The sequence below is a fragment of the Rhamphochromis longiceps genome, linkage group LG1 (genome assembly GCF_057381845.1).
Source record: "Rhamphochromis longiceps isolate RC_006_pf linkage group LG1, R_longiceps_female_GT1.1, whole genome shotgun sequence".
Classification (NCBI taxonomy): Eukaryota; Metazoa; Chordata; class Actinopteri; order Cichliformes; family Cichlidae; genus Rhamphochromis; species Rhamphochromis longiceps.
The window spans coordinates 22,176,651-22,193,288 of NC_140557.1; the positions used below are offsets into that span (position 1 = coordinate 22,176,651).

At 42.1% G+C, this 16,638-nt stretch overlaps 1 protein-coding gene across 9 annotated transcripts in view; it reads right to left on the bottom strand.

The window, feature by feature from the left end:
- Positions 1 to 16,638, bottom strand: part of sox6 (SRY-box transcription factor 6) — a 135,928-nt gene that overhangs the window by 20,162 nt on the left and 99,128 nt on the right. For all 9 annotated transcript variants that reach the window (XR_014910663.1, XM_085402518.1, XM_085402559.1 and 6 more), the window contains 4 exons: positions 13,462 to 13,541; positions 5,680 to 5,829; positions 3,481 to 3,658; positions 3,109 to 3,296 (listed from right to left, as the gene is read on the bottom strand). Coding sequence is in view for 8 of the 9 variants with exons in the window: in XM_085402518.1 (XP_085258644.1) it covers positions 3,109 to 3,296; positions 3,481 to 3,658; positions 5,680 to 5,829; positions 13,462 to 13,541 (596 nt within the window). In the remaining variant the exon portion in view is untranslated. The remainder of the gene's footprint in view (positions 1 to 3,108; positions 3,297 to 3,480; positions 3,659 to 5,679; positions 5,830 to 13,461; positions 13,542 to 16,638) is intronic.

The following is a 16,638-nucleotide window of genomic DNA, read 5'->3' on the forward strand; positions in this document are numbered from 1 at the left end:
TAAAATGACTTTTGTCACATAGTCATGAATGACTAAGGCTGAACATTCAATTAACACTCTTTCTTCTTAATAGGAATTCCTCTGCTCATTAACAGGCAGTTTGCAGTTTCCAGACAATTACACTATTGATTGTACACTTGGCCAGTTTTTAAATGTATTGAATTCCACTTGGATTTTTTTTGTCTTTATTTAATGTGGCTAATTACATAAAAACGAAAACTCTTTTATCACTTCGTTATGTAGATGTATGCAGTATATGTCACAATGGGGCGATACAAGCCTACTATTGAAAACTTTTTTGAAATATTTAGCTTTCTACATCTCTCATGTGTTAATTCAGCTTGAACATTTGATATGAATGATTTGAAATGATTGCTCTGTCCTGCTGAGTCAGTGGAAATGTATTAGCAGGCGGTACCTCAGGTCAAAAATGCATCCATGCAACATCTGAGTAAAAACATATACACGCAGATGCTTCTTATGGTTCATATGACCCTGAAAAACAGCATGTCCACTTGAAGCTATGGTGCATTATAGAGGGGAAAAATTCAAATGGTTACAAATGGATTTGGTTGTAGTGTATATGACTGCAGGCATACTGGTGCATTCTAGGTAAAAGCTTCCACTGTGTGAGGAAGAGATGGTAAATAATGGAACAAAGTAATTGCCTCTGCAGACAATAATACCTATAGATAAATATTTTAAAAAGGCAAATTGCAGAAGGGTTGTAAAAGGTTTTATTGTACTGATGGGATATAGTAAAAACAGACAAATAAAAAGACAAGCAGGAAAATCTGCTCCTGTAAAACATGAATATTTCACATGTCCTCAGGTTAAAGCCTTGTATACCGTAGAACAGAGTCTGATCTACACAGTATTCTCCTAGGTCAATGGCCAGGAAGGGAGAGTGAGAAAGAGAGAGCTAGAGTCATGGTGATAAAGGTTTGGGAGGAATGCATTGTACTGTTCAGATACACTTTATATGAAAAGATGAATTGATCCATCTCTAAGCAGCACTTAGACCCACTCCTCTGCCCGGTCATTACAGTGGGATAAATCAATATTTAATATCCCCCTCTAACAGCCACACTGAATGATCTTAACCTCTCCTTAATCCCATTTATGTTACCTTTCCAGAATCTTCTTCATGTAAGCTCTCACTTTGATAAACTTCCAAACAAGAGACTGGGAGGGGGGTTATTAAAGACCACGCCATATTTATGTCAGGTGAGGTGCTTTCTTAAAATATTAATATTCTGAAACTGACCAAAGTGAAAGCTTTTATCTCGGCTATTCGAACCATTCTAGTCTGCTGGCTTGTTGTATCAGCAAAAGACCCGCTCGGCTTCTCTCTCATTTCACTGCTGAATTACAACTGACTGTTCTTTATTACAGCCAAAGGATGAAGATGATGGGGGCAATTCTTTTAGCTGACTTGATAAAGCCTGCATCTAATTTTACACCATCCTAATAGGACCAGTGTCACTGAAACTAAGAGGTGACAATATCTCACTATGATTTGCGTAGGAGGCAGTCCAAGGGTGTGCTCAGTTAAGGTGCCGTTTAACAGGACTGATATGTCACAAAAAGAGGTGGGTATCATAGTTTTTTCAAAGGCATGCATGGGTCTAAATAGCCACAATACTGCGATCCAACTGTTCTAAATAGTACTTTATTGCCTTTCATACATTCTAGTATTGAATACTATACATTCACTTTGTTACTGCCATAAACAAGTAAGTGCTGAAAAATACAGACAAAAGGTGTTTTGGTGAGGAATGAGTCATTATTTCAAGCAAAAAGAAAGGATCTCTACAATCTCAGATTATTGCTCTAAAACTGGCTGATCACAAGCTGAGTGCAAAGTTGAAAGAAAAGAAAAAAAACCTTAAACCGACTAAAAAGAAAGTAAAAACATTTTATGCTCTACATACCACACGGACAGTGTAGCTGTAGGTGTGTGCAGTCTGTTGATTAAGCCATTGTTCTGCTCTTTTCTTGTCATGCCAGAATTAACTGCTTGGCTGACCACAGGTTCACCTCAGTTGTGACGCAGGGAGGCGGCTCCTGTGACTGAGGATGACTAAAGGGTACTTGAACACTCGTGCTTGAAGCGTGATGTGTCACAATGTAACTAAAATAATAAAATAAAAGCTCACAAATCTTTTGTGGAAGGCGGCACACCTGTTCGTCTCTTAAATTAAGTCACATCTATTTGAGTTTTTTGTTGGGGAATTACGAGATTGATCAGTTCAGTTAGTTTCTTATCTTTGTTCATGCTTCTGTGCTTCCTCTCCATCGCCTCGATGGGCTGCATCGGTTTATTTGCCTCACTTCAGTAAGAGCATAGTTGATTGCCACCTGCATAGACAGTGATATCTTCCAAACACCAAATTAGACGGAAATCAAAATAGATATTCATTGACTTTTTTACATATACATTGACCTAGTTGAGGCTGTTGGTTGAAAGTGTCAGGTGCTGAAATATTAATGAGCATCGCTCCCAGTTTCTGCCTGCTCCTCACAGCCAACTGGCAACATGGCATCAAGCTGAAGAGAGGAGGACAGCTTTTTTCTTTCCTTGATTGACTCATCGATTGAAGATATTTTTAAAGGGAATCCCTGGGAGTGTGTGCTCCTGGTACAAAGCAACCCCATCCCGTGTCAGGGGACGGAGAGGGCTGCAAGTCGGCTTTAATTGGGCAGAGACTTCAGAGTCTTCTTAACCCACACCGGGCAGTGCCATGGCCTGTCATGGCCCTCACACCAACACCGGCAACGCACAAGCTTCTAAACACGCACACACAAACATATTCATGCTAATTTGAGTAAACATACATGAACACACTAAACTATGCCAGCTGTTATCATTACGACCTCCCTGGACTTGGATTAAAGAAAATGATTAGTCTTAAGAATTAATGCTGTAGCAAAATCGGCATGTTCCACTTTCTTGCATAGTTTCTTTCCTCCGCTACTTGCAGGGAGAGCAAACAGTCTTGTGGTCAGCTACTAACATTTTTTCCTTTTTAGAGAAGTCCTGCAATAGAGAGGACCTGATTCAGGGATTAAAAAAAAAGAGAAAGATGAAATGGAACTTGTTCTAACCTTGTCAGCTCTGCAGTTGTTGAGGCCCATTGAAGTGAGGGCAGACAGCTTTGCCTCCATGCCCTGCTGGTGATGTTGCAGCTGTTCCCTCTGGATCTGCTCCCTCATTTTCCGAGCTTCCTGGATGGCCTTCATCACTGTGTCCTGGTCCCCGAACAACGCGGTAGAGTTTAGGCTGGACAGAATATCTGCATGCACACAGAGCAGAGTGAAATTAGCACGTCATGCTGAAAAAAGAAAAGAAAAACAACCAAAATGCATCCGTACAAACGTTTTCTACTCTGGTCTCTCTGGATGTGAGTGTATAGCGTAGGTGTATGTTTGAACAGAGTAAATCTGTGTTTGTCAAGTGGAAACACTTTGACGTCTTACCCAGAGAAGATCCCCGGCCCAGACCTCCAAGTGGGCTGGGGGTACCCCCCTTGCTCATGAAGCTGTTAGGGCTGCTTTTACTGCCGGGGAACAGATTTTGTGTCGGGGACGTAGGAGACTTGATCAGTTCTGTCGTCTTTGGCCGAGCAGACAGGTTGAGGGGCTGTGTTCCCTCCTCCTACAGCAGAAGAGATAGGAGTATGAAAGAAGACAGATGTTAATGGGTGCCCCCACCTCCTCCGTTTGGAGGAGCTCCGGGTTTCCAGACAGCACAGCTCTCCTCTGTTTCTGGTTAATTACAGAATCCCTATTGTGACCTACACCTCCTCCCTGATTCCTCCCTCATTTTGCTTTTTCCCCTCTCCTCTCTTCTCGTCTTCCCCTCTCCTACCATCCCCTCTCATCCATCCTTTCTTAGGAGCTGCGCCACTGTGAGCTTCCTCACAGTTGCCCAGCGCCTTTGTTCACACTAATTAAAGCAGATTCTGTCTCTCTGTACATCTTCATCTGTTCTCCCTCTCCTCCTCCCTGCTCTCTGTGTCTGCACTCTGGTTCGAAGAATAAATAATGACCAGATAACAGCGGTGCCAATGATCAAAGACAGCTGTTCCATTCATCAGATGTCGACTTACATTATCTACTTCATTAACTTGTTTTCTAATTTCATTCCTCATTTGTGCATACTTGGTTTTATCGTAAGCTTTGATATGCCTATTCCTAAAAAATATGATGTGCAGTGTGGTTCTGAGATGAGGTCAGGGAGCACAGATTTTCTTGGTGCTGTATTTTTGTGCTGGTTGTGGCCTTGAAGACCAGTTACTGATATAAGATGACAAATGCATTTTATACAGGACATTTGAGAACAAAAATGCTTTATCTACGGGTACCCGAAGAGGCCAGGTATTTAATAATGACATATTAAAGTACTCGCACTTTTTATGCTCTATGTATAATTTGAATAAAAATATTATTTATACAGTTAAATATTTGATTATGACTAACAAACTGCTCTGTAAGCTAAAACTGGGCAAAAACCATGAAACAATGTGTATATTAGATTCTCTTAAATACAATCAAATGCTGAATGATTGTAAATGGGAATAATTCAAAGATGCCACAAGAAAAATGTCACACCGCTCAAGATAAGTCGCATGGATGTACACATCAGTTTTTAAAATCAGATTAGGGCTCATGCTGTCATTAACAGTATTTTTCAAAGCCCAAGTGTCTCCTTGTCCAAACATATGGCTCTACCATAGACTGCCCCAAGGCCTTGTTATTGCTGTGCCAATAACAGTTTGTCATGCAGTGAAGCTGAAAACAGACAAACAAAACTGAAGGCAATCCGATTCCACTGGACTGTGGATGGGGATGGGATGATGCCAGTATACGTTTGCCATCCATTTATTTATGAATAATTCATGTCATCTGAAGTCCTTAATTTTGGCATAATTGGTAATATTTGGACTAGAATTAGCCTTGTATTAACATTGCCCTACTTGACATCCATATACTTGAGCCAGATTGATGGATATTCCTGGAGGCAGAGGACCTGAATGGGTGTGTGTTTTTGGCTGTGTGTGAGCGCAAGCACACGAACAAAAAGCTGGAGTGCTTTCCTACTATTTGAAGGCATGATTTATGGTTTTTCTCCATTGTGATATTATTAAACTAAACTACTTCAAATGGGCGTATGTTTCTGATTATGGCCTTAATGAGCGGGAATGATGTATGCGGCCTTTCCTTTGCATGGAGGTCTGGTGGAGCCGTGCCATACAGCAGCAGAAAGCACATCCTAGTTTGTTTACAAGGGAAAAAAATTGTCAGTCCTACTCAGTAGTTGTATAGCACCGTGGTAAGAGATTTATTCCATTTTAGTTACAAAAAAAGAAAAGCCTTTTCATTGTGAAAAAGAAAGAAAAAAAAAACACGTGTTCCACAAATTACTGGCTTGAAGCTGCCATAGCTATAGCAACCATTTCCACAGAGTTCTGGTTAAGAGAGAGAGGGCCTTGTTAAAGCCCCAGAGATTGATGGTCTGTTAGAGGTTGGGCTCACCAACGGCCGGGTGTAATACTGAAGTACTGAACATTGTAGATGCTAGTTTACTCAGACAACACCAAATAGGCTAGGCTAGGTCAAGTACCACTCAAGGCCTGGGTTGGTGGGTGGGCTGGTTGAAGTAGTCGAGGGTTGTACCTTGACTTGAGTGATGGGGCTGGAGGAACTCTTGTCATTCTTCAGAGATGACGGAGAAATGGGCCCACTAGCCGTGAGTGGCTGGGGGAGTGGAGGCATCTTGGCTCCGGGAGAGACCTGCATGCTGGCAAGCTGGGCAGCATACAGTTGCTGTAGAGAGGTGGAGAAACCCGCAAGGCGTTAACATCCAAATCCAGCAAACATTCAAAGTTTTATATTCTGTCTTTTCCTCTCCCTAGAACTCTCTCTGCTTCTCTGTCTGCCTTCATCTCCCCTCTCTCTTTTACGTCTTTCCTCTCTTTCCATGAGGCTGGCAGAGAACCTCCATCAAAGGTCTTAACTGTATTTCAAAGGCTGAACCCAGAGAGAGACAGCAGTCTTAAAAACCACACAGAGATGGCTTTCATTCAAATACTTGGAGCCCCTATTTTCCACTCATCACAGAGAAAAGTTTGCCGAATGGATGCAAGTGTGTTAGCAAAGATCTCTCGTTTCTCTAGTTCTACACAACTTGCAATTGAAGTTTCTGGTCTGTGTTTTGTCTGTACACAGCAATGTGAGACGGTCCCGTTCCACAACCAACCGCAGTTGAATTGCCATCACAGAAAATGTTAAAAACACACATTATAAAAGATTAGAAATCTTTACAGAGAACACTGATGCAATCACTTTATATTTCTTGGTGTTCATTCAGTAAGGTTTTCAGCTGCTGGTGACATTATTACCCAAGAGCATGGTGCAAATGGCAAAACATTGCCTCAGATAGAGTTGAACTTTGAAGGCTCAATTTAAGAGGTTGATAATGTGGCAAATATTTGAACTGGTGGTTAAATACACTGATATTAGGGATTGGATGCATAAAAAGGCAGCGTGAGTCAAATGCATCACATTTTGGAGGGTAATTTATAAGTTATGGCTCGGTATCTTAAAATCAACTTGTCTATTTTTATCTCTTGATTTGATATCAAAATTTATAATATTTAACTGTAAATCAAATGATCATTTTCGTGCCTTTTCTGTGTGTCTGCAGTTCCAGCACTCCCACTGGAGGCTTCTTTCAGTTGGAGGTGTGTTTTGATTGGCCACCAGGTAAGTGATGAAATTGGGTTTTGTCTCCTGCTGCAAATGGCAGGGGTCTGTAAAATAGAGCTACTGTCTGAGAAAATGTGTTACTCCACGTAGCCTTAGCCCTCACTTCATCAGACAAATAGCAGCCCTTAACTCCCCTGCTGCCTTGCTATCCTCAGACTAGCTAAACCTTATGGTTTGTTGTGTTATGCAGTCAGACGGTGCTGTCAGAGAGAATCTAATTTCGCTTCCACTGGCCAATCAACAAACCTTGTCTCATTTCCTGGTTTGCTTGGCCGAACACAGAACACATTTGTCTGGATGATAAAAGGCAACCCGGCCCTGTTGTCCTCACCTTTGGCAGTTTAAATGAAGACTTAGACCAAATAAAGCACTTTATGTCCATGCACATATCTGCAGATATAAACACATATGTGCTCCTGTAAGAAACTTTATCGCTGCCACATAAGCGGCAGTACAAAAGGTCCATTCTTCCAGGGGACCTAGGGATAACAACAGCACATGGGCAGCGGAAATGACAGACTGATTATGTTCCCACAATGATAGCACTGCCTCCACCTTCCCTCACAAACAGTCTTTTGTCTCGGAAAGGATCGGACACAGGAGTGGGCCTAACTCTATTTTCTTCTCATCTGAGCTAGACTTAGTTAATGTCACTGTTAAGGGCACTCTTTGTGTCGGCGTATGTGTATCTGTGTGAGGTGAGGTGAGGTGAGATGGATGGTGGGGTTAGCGACAGAGAGAGAAAGAAATAGTGGACAGAAAGAACATATTCTCAATTCACTGCCTATCACTCTAGGCTACATGCAAGCCTAAGTCGAAGAGTCTGTTGGACAGATGTTTGCTAACAGGCCTGTCGATGGGCATGCCCCTGACCTTGTGTGGGAAGAATTTTATTGTCCCGGAAAAAGAACATAATTAGACTTTGCCTCAAATTGCACACAGTCAGGATGCTAGTACTGATTAGCAGGTCAATGCCACAGGGTGAGAAGCAACGGCTACTCTTAAGCCCGAGCAGGAACCCTCCATGAACCAAAGAACAATAAATACAATCAAGGGGAAAGTCAAATCTGTTAAGTTGCTATACAGTGTACAAGAAGAAACTGGAAAAATGTCAGTGTTCAGTGAGTATTTTTCAGTATTAAGTCTGGTAGGGTTTATAGATGTTTTTGGCTTTGTATTTCAATTGGAGACAACAATCACTCCGGTGTCAGAAAGTTGACGTATCCTGCCAAAGCTGGTCTCCCTGAGCTGAACACATCTGCCTGTTTCCCTCAGTTGACGCTCTCACATCTAATAACCCCTTCTTCATAACTGCTTGCCAGGTGGCGTAGAGAGAGGTTCATGGTAATGAGGGTCAAGCTGAAAGTCAGTGTTCCAACACTGGAGTACAGAAGGAGCAGTCAAACCTTTTAAAAATATCAGGACCCTCAATATTCTTAACACTTTTTATTTCCATGAAAAACAAGCAGCACGCTGAGCTACAGTTTGCAAATGTAAACATCAAAATGAATATGTTAGCTAATGGGATTACAATCAGGGGTTTTTAGGAACTGGCAAGAGATAAATATTCTATTTTATGTTCTCTATGAAAAACATGCCAGTCCCATTAAAAGTGTACATGTATGGCAATCACAATACAAAATAATATAAAAAGTAAAACAAAAACAGGACATATAAATCAGAAGGCAAACACATAACCTAATATCCTTCGTCTGACCCCATCATTCCTCATTTCCCAGTAGAGCAGAGCAGATCTCAGCAAGCATAGATTCAAAGTGAGCACAACACGCCCTAGGTCAGCTTGTTAGCCTCTGGTAATTAAAAACGAGCCCTCTGGAGGCAGCAGAGGTTAAACGGGGAGGTTCACTTTTCTGCCTGTGACATTAAACTGAGATTACACACTCTGCTGATGATGTTAGACATCTCAAAAGTATGATATGCAATCAGGGCGGGCAGCCCTGTATTTGTTTAGTGAAATAACAAAGCTGATAGCTCAGTACACAATATAATCAATTATGGAGTGAATGTTTTTCCTGCTGGAAACACAGGAGTGTAAGCCTTGTCTTTTAACGAGAAATTGATGAAAAACAAATGTGCGTCTTTCTTTTTTCTTTTTTTAAAGAAAGACATGAGTTGTAGCGTGGCAATATGTGGTGGAAAATATAGTGGCAGATATTTGTCAGATTCTTTGCTGCCAGCAATGACGGTGCATTGCACATTTCCAACTGTGGCTTTTGAATATATTAAATAGGGAAACTGCTTTTAAGCCATTGCAATTTTATATACCAACATCTTCTTTTACATTGTCTAAACACTGTCTAATAGCCACGGTTTCCTAAACACACTCTCATCTCTTTGTGTGCGAGTGCGTCTCTATGTCAATGTCTCATTCACCTCTGTCTGGCCTGGGCACTGAGCACTGGACTGGATATGAGGGCATTAACTGTGCTTCAGTGCACCACACCATTTAAAAGGCAGCACAGCGCCAGCCCAGTTTGCCACAAGGCTTGTACAGGCTCATTGCCCAGGGCGACCATGCAGCCTTGACCCAGGCTAAGCCCAGATGTCAAGAGTGGAGGAAGGCGTCCTGGTGCACTGTGCCGATGCTTTCCAGTATGGCTCAACATCTGTCTCATCTGCTGGCACCCAACCTGCTCTGCTCTCACCCCTCCTTCCCTCCCACTGCCTTTCTCGGATTCTCTATCACACAACTACTGAGTAGACAGTCCAGTCCTTCTCTCAGTTTCTAACTTGTATATATGCACACAATCGCAGACTGTCTTGTGTAGGCGTGAGTGTGGATACTCCAGGCCCAGGGGCCCCAGAGCCAACCCTCCCATTCACTGCTGCTCACTGCATTATCAACTCTATCTGTCCATCTGTCCCTCTGTTCACCACTGCCTCTATCCAGCTGCTCACCTAGCCTTCCTATTAGCCAGCCTTCCACACACACTCCAGCATTGCTGCACTGCTCTGGGTTACCTTCAAAGACCAAGCTCCTTTGCTCATAAACACAAAAACAGCTGCTCTCTACAGTATGTCTGTTCTCTACCCCCTCTCCTCCTCTCTCCCTCTCTTTCAAAGTCAAAAGTGCTTCACTTGTTAATGATAGAAGCCATTTCTTCACATCTGTACTACACAGGCATTTACATCCAAACAGAAGATAATGCGGGGTTTGCTGCTCTCCCACTTTCTTCCTGTTTGTACCTGATTGTGTAACACTCTTTCTTATCGCACCAGTCATCTAAGCCTGTGAGTACTCCTTTAGATGTGTCTGTCGGCTCGAGATCTGGTCCGGGTTGTTGCTAAGCATATGGGCTTCTTTTCATCTTTACAGTGGGAGCATGAGCTGAGGCTGGGCCCAGGTTTATCGTGGCCCTGGAGAGATGCCGTTGCAAATGCGGCAAAAGTCTTATTTCTAGCAGCTCCGCTTCCTTTAATGTAAAGCATGAGGATGTCATGCGCCAGGACAATTCATAGGGGAAAAAAAGCCAAGAGAAACACAAAAAATAGCATGGGGTAATTGAAAGAGAAATACTTAAACTAAGACACTTTGTGGTGGTTTAAGAGGTTTAAGAATGAGACAGCAGGAGAGAGAAAATGGACCTTTGACTGAGTAAACGCAGAGGGTTTCTTTTTTATTTTGTCCAGCGGTGACACTACATACAGAGAACCCAGATGTTTTGTCTTCTACAGTAATGCTTTCTGTAAAACGGCTTGAACTCCAAAGTCTGCTTCCAGTGGTAAAAACAGGGCTTTCTCGAAGGTTTTTCAACTGTTCAGCGGTTCATGAAGACGGGCGATATGCATTAGGGTCACATTTTCCTTAAGTAAATAGTTTTTTTCAGTTGGCAAGGAATAATGTACAAACAGCAAATTAAATGCTATCCCAAATAGAAAATTCTTTTGTGGAATTAGGGAAATTCCCTTCTTGTATCTTCACTCAATTGAATATAGTAGGTGTCCGGAGAGATTGGGTTACAATCTCAGCACAATTTCCTCTGTTAGGTGAGACATGTCAGTTGTAATCAGTGAGGGACAGGCAGGGATGGAGCCATTGTTTCCTGCTGGTCCTAGGCTCATCCCGCCTCTGTGTGGGCACTAATGAAGAGGGGCATGTCGCGCTGGGATAGTTTACCCGTCTCCTCTCCTGTGAGTTGCGGACCAGAGCCAATCTGTCAGGAAAACATTGAGTGAAATTGCCCTGTGGTACAGCAATGCCTGGTGACAGCCACTTGCAGACTGCCAGCCACCAGAGTGATGCTACCACCCTGTATTGACAAGCAAATTACAGTCTCCCAACACTCAAACGCATCCTGCAAGATTCATTTACATCCATCAGCTCGAAGCCTTTGTTACCTTGTTGGGTTTTCTTCTCTTGGCGAGAAAGGGCGGGGAATGGGGGAGGATCCCAGACTGTTATGACAGAGAAGATTGTGAAGAGGCTTCGTGGCCAACATTAAGACTGACGGAGCGGCTAGCCTCTTTGGCTGGATGGCTGATCACATTACCTCTGCAGCATTGTGGGAATTAATTCTACCAATAAGATAATTTTTTAAGGTTCATATATTGCACAGTCGAAATCGAGTAAATTGGTGAAAATTATACCTTGCCATTCAGCTGACAGGAAGAGATATTTTAATTGAGGGGGGCAGCCTATTCAACCATATGTGTGTGGGATGTTGTATCTGCGTGTGTTCATGTGACCGCGTGCACAAGGAAGATAAACAATAGGTTTGGGGGTGGGAACTAGAACATTTCAGGACAGTTTAATGAAGTTAATGGAGAATTGCGCTGGATGATTTATAAACTTTCAAAAATATCAAGTGGCGCTGGTATTAAGATGGCATTCATTTCAAGAGAAAGTGTGTTTCCTTTCTACACATTGGTCCCTTCTGTCACAAACAGGCATTTATTTAAGGACACTTTTCAGTAGTTTAATTTCGATGAAGGAAGTTGCTGGTGGTATTATTGGTTTGAAAAGAGAGGAAACAACTCCAACTTAATTCCATGACTGGGTTGAGATGATGGTTTTAATCATACCAGGCTCCCAGCGCTTTGTAGAGGAAGTGGTGGCAGTCACATGGTTTGTTGATCCCAGCTATGCAGAAAAGGGCATGTTTGATTAGCCTTACTGTTTTAAGGGGAATCTCTATGCAGGGTAAATAGCAGCCAGCAGGCGGAATATGTGACAGGCTGACAGACTTCAATTAATGGAAAATGCACCTCTTTTTGTTTACTGTGTTCTGTAAAGGTCAGCCAAGTCATGGTCTTGGAGGCACTGTTTTTGCCCATTCCCAGGGTTAGATACATAGTCAGAATTAATGACTCTAGACCCGTCTCCCGTTCTTACCCCAACCTTCAGATATACGACTGTTTCATCTGACCTCATACACCCCTATAAATAGGCTGAGTATGCCTGTCTGAACTGACACTCCTTTCCAATAAACTTCACTATGACACACAAAGCCACGCATATGTACTCCAGAAAGATATTCAGAAAAGCAGCTTCCATCTTTTACACTCACAGACACGCATCCTCAAACATGAACAGACTCATTTAACACCTTACATGCTTCTGATAGCTCTTCTCCTGGATGCATAATGACGCACGGCTCTTCAGAGCCAGCTGCGTGCATTGTTCGAACTTGCCAAGGCTCGTTAACACTGACAGTGGTAGCTTCTGAAGGACAAATGCCACATATATCAGTGTGCAAAGAGTCTCCCCTTAGTCTTGAGCTTAGCTTTTCACTCGTGGTTTACTTCTTTCTGCTGTTTAGCATCACATTCTGTAGCTGTAAAATAACTTACTGGTGTTGTTGATAAAGCAGCAGTGGCCACTTAACCATATGCTGGGTAGGATACTTTTATATTCTTTGTTTGCTGCTTTTGTTTCCAAAGAACTACAACTAAGATTTCCAGACAGAAATTCTACAATTACTCAGAACTACTAAGAAAAATCATAATTAGAGAAGCAACAATCAGCAATGTTCAGATTTCCATTGGTTTTGTTTTTTTTAATGGAAATAAAAATCAGTGAAAAGTTGGGGGGGGGGGAAGTAATTATTTAAAATTTCTCATTAGCTATTTATATTTATTACTATTTATAATAGCGATAAGTTGAATAATAGAACACAGATAATTATCTACATTAAACATTATGGCCTCAGGTTAAGCCCTGACCTAGGTTTAGCTCTTAAACGCTGAGTGAGAGAAGTCCTGGAGCAGCCCGTAGGGCTCACAGCCTCTCTCAACATTTCTCGTTGCTCGAATCCTCTTCTCACACATTTTTTTATTAGACTAATTTTAATAATTTTCTTAGCTGTTTTCTACAAAGAGATAAACTGTAAATAGCACAGTCGTTTTCTAGATGAAAGCATTAGGAAAGAGATTTTTTTTGCAGCCTGTTGTCTTCCGATAAATTCACTGGTGGGTGATTAATGCAACCAAAGTGATTTTCATTCTCTCTAATAACTATTATCTTCCTAACTCTCTGGCTGAGCTGGTGGGGATGAAACCTCTATCATATGGGATGAATTACATACGTAAGGTGATAAGCGAGCGTGAGCTTGGGGCCTCCAGGATTATTTAGTGTGCGCCTCATTACTTAGTGTACAGCTGCTTAGCCATCCTTTCTGCCCTGAGCTTGGCGAGCGTCGCTAACATTCTTTGTCATAGTACTGTACATACCTGAAGCTGGAGGGGGCTGAGTCCTGACGCTGCTGCAGCTGCCACTGAGGATGGAATGAACTGCACCGGGTAGTTATCACCTGTCAGAGACAGAAAGAAAGAGACAACAATGCATACAGGTTCAGACAATGAGCCGGCCCACAGCGACCAGGCAAGTGCCAACACGGATTCTGGGCCCTCCACTACTTTTGCCACAGAAATGTGGTGAACAGCAACGAACGCTCGGCTTCAAGCCCAAACATCTGCATTAACAAAAAGCCTACGGGGGTTTAACAAGAGCAGAATTACTTACGAAAGTTCCACACCATTCCCTTTTTACTCTACCTGTGCACTACAAATCCCCTGACAACAGTAAATAAGACACTGTTAAACAAGGTGGGGATTCTTTAAAGGTGTGCTTGAGTGTGCGTGTGTTTGTGTTCTGATTAGATGCTAAATATCTCCCTTGGTATTCAGTTAGTGCTTTTGTAAAAGACCAGTATGTTCTCTCAGGCAATTCATACAGCTGTAGACTTGTCTGGTTATTGTTCAGTGCCACATTGTTTGTTTCTGAGTGATAGCTTTGGCAACAGAGTGGAAGCACTTGTATGCAAACTGGTTAGAACAAGTGTGCTGTCACAATAACACTGGTTAAAAAAAACCACATTCTTATCTCATATGCCACTGTGATCAAGCAAGGAGGAAATAATCTCCAAATAGCAGCAGTATTCATTACTGTTGGCCCACCATCAGCACATTTGTTACACAGGGATATAAAAATGGCTGCAGCGTGAGTGATATCCATAGGGTTGCAGAAGCCTTTACACGGTCAACCTTGTGTGTTGAGACGGAGAGAACATCCCCAGTGAGACTGGGCAGCACAGCATTCATAGACGGGAGAGGTAGGTTTGAGGCATGAATCTGAAGGAGGGGTGATGGCGTGCACTGCGAGAGCAGGGAGGGGTAGTTGGCCTTCGCTCAGACCCCACTTCTGGCTGTCACTTCTCTTCACAAACATATGGAGCCATTAAGCCACAGACAAGGCAAATGTATACACCTTCTCTTTCACTTTGCCCTCGTCCGCCCGCCTCACTTTGCAATCTTGTACAGCACAGCACAATGTGATACAGGCCATGGAAATCCAATCCCCATTTAGTAGCAAATAAAATCACATAGCAGAAGTGGTTTCAAATAGTGCTAAGTTGGATGTAGTGGGGGGGGGGGGGGGGGGGGGGGGGGCTGTGGTTATTTCTACACACCTCCTTTTTTTGGTCTCGCTTTTCTCCCTGTCTCATTTGCTGTCTGTGACGTAGGGTTTGGGGGATAATAAATGGCTGAATGTCTTTAGATGTCATGTGAAACCTGGGGAGGGTCATGTGCTGCACGACGACTGCTGAGGGATCTTGAGACTCCAAAGTCTGGGACTTGGGTCATCAAAGTCTGTGTCTAGGCACCAGACTCCAACAGAATGTAAACTCCTGCAGGTTAGCACCCCTCGTAACGAAAAGGAAAAGCATTTAAAATGTTTTACTTCCTTTGTAAAAAAGATAAAAAAAAGGGTCCTTGTTGCTTTGCTGTTGAGAGCCTGGATTCTAAACACTAAGAGGGGTTGGGGGGTCGTATTGATGACGCCATAGTCACAACAGGCTATATTTCCCCCCTCATGTGGTGCCAAGAAATAAGTCGTAGATCTCCTGAGGGTTGACAGATGTAGCTGAAACCTTTCTTAGGGTAGATCAAATTATGAATGAATGACTGCAACTGTCAAACCTGATCATCTTTTTTCACCAGCTTTTAAGTTTCCTTTAACTTGAAACAAGTAAAGCACTTCGTTGTTTAGATTTGAGAGCATCGTAGGAGAGACACAAAGATCCCACATTGCATTGTCATTTATAGCATAGCTGTTCTGAACAGTGACTAGCTGAGCTACATTTACAAGTGACTTTGTTGCAATTTTTGGGAGCTGGTTTGTCATTTTGTCTGTGACACGCAAAAATATATGCCTTAAATCTAAAAAGTAACTTATCTAATAGTATTTATCGTTGTCTCACGTGATGTTAACACTAACAGTACAGAAATGACCCACAGAAATGACACAGTACAGAAATCAGGCTTTTATGGGGGCAAAAATGACAGGGGATGCTTTTGTATTGCTGTTGTGCCAGTCCAGACAAAGTGCTCCAGGATGCTTCCAATTAAGTGCTTACAGATAGTGATTATGTATATTTTTATATGACTCAGGTTGTGATTAATGAAACTCACTTAGTCAACCAGCTTCACGTTCAATGTTGCAATTTTTAGGTTTCCGAGCAATGTGAACAATGTGAAGGAGAACAAATGAACTGTTGCCGAGTAAAAAATGGAACATAGGCATCGCTTGAACCCTTTTCACAGGGGTATGTGCCCCATCATTAATCTGCTGTACCCCAGTAAAATCTCACGTTTGAGTTTTACCAAGCTTCTGCAGTTGGCATTGGATTTAACTACACTGAAAGTAACAGGAAAAAAACAAGTTTTTTCTAATCCAAAATGTTGCAGCAGCAGTTTAACCCAAAATACAAGCTGAGGTGTGCATTTGCTGGTGCCTCCAAAGAATTTCAAGCAGTAATCCTTGGATCTGCACTTTGTATGAAACAAGAATCAAGATTACTGTATAATAGCACAACCTGACTGGAAGTTGAGTCACATTAACTTTGCCAAAATGAAAAAGACAGCAACTCTGTTTGGACATGAGACGTGCTCTCAAACATTAGAGGAATATTTTGTTTTCTCTTAGATTGCATATGTATATACAGTGTTTTATCATGGTTTGTTTGTATTGTGAAAAGCAGAAGATCACAAATAAATATTGTTAATAAAAATTAAATGTCTTTGCATTTTTAGTATTGCAGCCCAATGCCAAACCCAGCAAAAGCAACGGGGCTTCAGGTAGCAATATATAGTACATTTTAATATACCAAGAAATATCTTTGTGATTTGAGTAATCCCTGATTGAGGCCCTGCAGATCTTTAAGTCTAGCAATGGAACCTGCGACACACACTCTGCACACATAAAAAGAATCCTTCTTCATACAACTTACTCATAAAGAGTAAACATCCAGTTTGAATGACTTGAAAAACAAACACTACAAAGACAGAATAGTTTAAATCTGGCAACTAATAAAACAAAATAAAATAAGATAGCATGAGAAAACTATC